Below are 3,409 nucleotides of genomic sequence, written 5' to 3' on the forward strand. Positions count from 1 at the left end.
TCTGCCACACTGTTCAAACAAATAGAAGCGAACTTCTTCACCTCTTCTATCACACACATTCATCAACTCATAAAGAAATTAACAATGAAAAACAGAGACTAGAAACAGAAATACAAGACAGATTAGAAAACTGTCATAGCAGCTATATAATTGCATTTCAGAATCTCAAAAGTAAATGGCTACACTAGAATTTGAAGAGTTGTAATAACAACTATATAATTACATTTCTGCTTAGCATTGACACAAGAGTTGAGATATTTTGATAAAACTTTAGTTACCCAAAAAGATTTAACATGCTCATGCGCACATTAATAATTAGAGATGCCCAAAAAAGCGACTGTTGTCACACTTTGAAGTGATTTCAAGTAAAAATTACTAAACTAGTGTAGCCACTTATATCACAAGTTCACAGTACTTCAAAGTTTATCATGGACAGCCATCCACATCATTGTCTGACGATCATGTTCACCCATACGTAAAAATAATTCCATCTTTTTGTCGTCATTACAGAGAATCATTGTAGCTTTTATACGTTGCTCTGTGGTGCACAACTCAAATACAGGGGATTCAAGAATAGAATAAACTTGACCACGAACATCAGATCGATTACGATGCCCCATCTTTTCAATCAAAGAATCAATTCTTTTATCTTGACTTTCAGTAAAGTTTTTCATAACTTCCATCATACCCTTAAGAAATGTCTCACTATCATCCTCTACTATTTTTTTCCTTTTCTTGCTTTTCTCTTTCTCGTTAACATTAGAAGATGATCTTTTTGAATACTCACCTTGTTTATGACTTTTTTGGGATCCAACATGTTCATTTTCAGAACCAGCAACATTTTCTCCTTCATTAAATACGCTAGGTCCAGTGACATTTTCAGCTCTAGTAAATGAACTAGGTTCGCTGAAATCTTCAGCTGTAGCAAATCCACCTTGTCCAGTGGCATTTTCAGCTTCTTCAGTAGCAACTTTAGAGCTATGGTAAACATTTTCTTCTTCTTCTTCATCATCATCAAGATCAACATCCATAGGAAATCCCAAACGCATGTCATTAGAATGTTGTGGAGCTTGACTCTTTTGAATTTCTTTAGTAGCATCTAGGGGCCCTTCAGCGAACTCTCCTGTTGCTCTATCCTTACCAAAGATTACTTCCCAATCCTCAAACGTTGGCCATTTCTTAGCATTCATTTTCCTGTCTTGTGGATCAATCTAGAATATTTAAAAAAATAGAACAAATATGATATTAATTAATTGTAAAAGGATCTAAAGAGAGGCTAAATGTTACTGTATATGAAAGTAACTAATAAGGAAAGTACCATATGAAAAAAGAAAAATATATTAACTACCTTTATAAAGTCAATCCAATGTTTTGGATCGTCAACTATTATAGTTCCATCATTATATTGAAATCCCAATCCACTTCGAGTCTTCAATAAAGTTATACTTCCATAGCATCTTTTCCAGTATCTGATTTTATTTTTGATGTGTGGTTCACCTTTCAATCCACTTCTAGAATGATGTTTGTGTATATAAAATTCCTACTCCATCAAGTGTCCTGGTCGAAAGGTACCATTATCACCTCTCCAACCATTAGCACACAACTCTTTAAGTCCTTCTAAAAGAGTTTGTTCTTCTTCTGGAATCCATGTCCTTCGTGTTGAAGGTGTTGTGTTGCTTGATTTTTTTGATCTCTTATTTGATGATATTTGACTATTCATTACGCCTGTAAGAACTTATGTGGTAAATTATTAAAAAAAAGTCAAGAAGAACCAAATATCAAAAGATTTACTATAAACTAAAGCATATATACAACAAAAGAGACGTCAAGAGTACATAAGGGCGTGCAATTAAGGTCACAAAAAACAGAACTTTCTGGCAGTTCAACAATTTATATTAGGCCAGTTCTAAAGAGCAAATAAAGTCCAAAAAGGTTCTATAGCTAACAAGTAGCAACATATTTCAAAATGTAGCAATATGTCAATTTTAAAATCTTGCATTCCACATTGATTGGGCCAACTCATCCCTCCAAGTGGTCCACTCCTCCGACGATTCAACAACATCAATATTCTCGTGTTGATACTCCATTTGTTCTTCTACATCAATGTCTAAGGGATCCACTTCCATCTCTCTACGAATGAAATTATGAATCAAACAACAAGCACTAATGATCCTGTTATGAACCTTAACAGAGTACCATGAAGGACTTCTAAGAATTCCCCAACGTCCTTTCAACAAACCAAATGCCCTTTCAATTACATTACGAGCTCTAGCATGCCTCATGTTGAAAAGCTCTTCTTTACAACGAGGCGATGGATTATCGCCGCGCCAATCCTTTAACCAATATCTATAACCTCGATAAGGTGAAAGAAATCCTTTTCCATTCGTATATCCTCCGTCACACAAATAATAGTTACCTATAATATAAACATATAATTTAGTTACTAGTGTCATTCTTTCTATGATGTAACATGAAAGCATATAAAAGGCCTACCCTCATGAATTTTCAAACCATTCCTTCGTACTATAGCATCTCGTAATACACGACCATCGGCAGCTGAACCTTCCCATCCAGGTAACACATAAGTAAAATTGAGATTTCTATCACAAACTCCCAAAACATTAGTTGCTATCTCTCCTTTTCTTGTTCTATATCTTGGTTTGTGTTGGATTCGAACTCTAATGGGAATGTAAGTATCATCTAGCGCACCTAAACAACCCGTTAAGATAAATTATAGTGTTATCTCAATATATATAATATTTTTCTAAAACTATTATAAAAACTGCATATTTTGTATATGAGTTAAAAGATGCTAAGCCATAATTTCACCTACCTCAAACCATTTCCATCGATCTTCAATCTCATCCTCAAGTACCGGTTTAGGATTAACAAGTAGCAATGGAGTTAGTTTGAGAATAGCACTCAAGCATTCATTGAAAGCATGACTTATGCTCCATCCCGATCTAATATAATCAACCTTGATGGATCTATTTTTCTCATGATGAGTCAAGATATTTAAAAACATTGCTAATTTTTCGCAACATGACATACTTTTACTATCAGTCAGACCTCCTATATCTTTAGTTAAGAGAACTAAAGTGTGAAAGGCATTTCTATCCATTCTTAACTTATCGATACATACACTACCATTATCATTTAAGATATAGTGTAAGTGCGAAATGATTTTCGGAACTCAAACACTCATATGATATCTAACCTCACGTCTGTTTCGACATCGTCTTCTTAGAGAATGACCATGACTAGCCATGAAAAGACAAAAAATGAGAACAAGAACTTGCTGAAACACTATCTCCACAAGAATAATATATTCAATACCTGATAATGGTTGAAGATCCATAATAACACCTATATTTGCCATAAAAATATGAATAAATACATACAAAGCTTT

General features: G+C 34.1%; 1 protein-coding gene across 1 annotated transcript; it reads right to left on the reverse strand.

Annotated features, from left to right (window-relative positions):
• Nucleotides 1-1,985: 1,985 nt before the first annotated feature.
• Nucleotides 1,986-3,121, reverse strand: LOC107003718 (protein ANTAGONIST OF LIKE HETEROCHROMATIN PROTEIN 1-like). The gene is made up of 3 exons (XM_015202018.1): nt 3,052-3,121; nt 2,512-2,709; nt 1,986-2,416 (listed from the first exon to the last, which is right to left on the reverse strand). Exons 1-3 carry the CDS (start codon nt 3,119-3,121, stop codon nt 1,986-1,988), a joined length of 699 nt encoding a protein of 232 aa, XP_015057504.1.
• Between the last annotated feature and the right edge of the window lie 288 nt (nt 3,122-3,409).

Source organism: Solanum pennellii, chromosome 11 (assembly GCF_001406875.1).
Source record: "Solanum pennellii chromosome 11, SPENNV200".
In the NCBI taxonomy this organism is placed as follows: Eukaryota; Viridiplantae; Streptophyta; class Magnoliopsida; order Solanales; family Solanaceae; genus Solanum; species Solanum pennellii.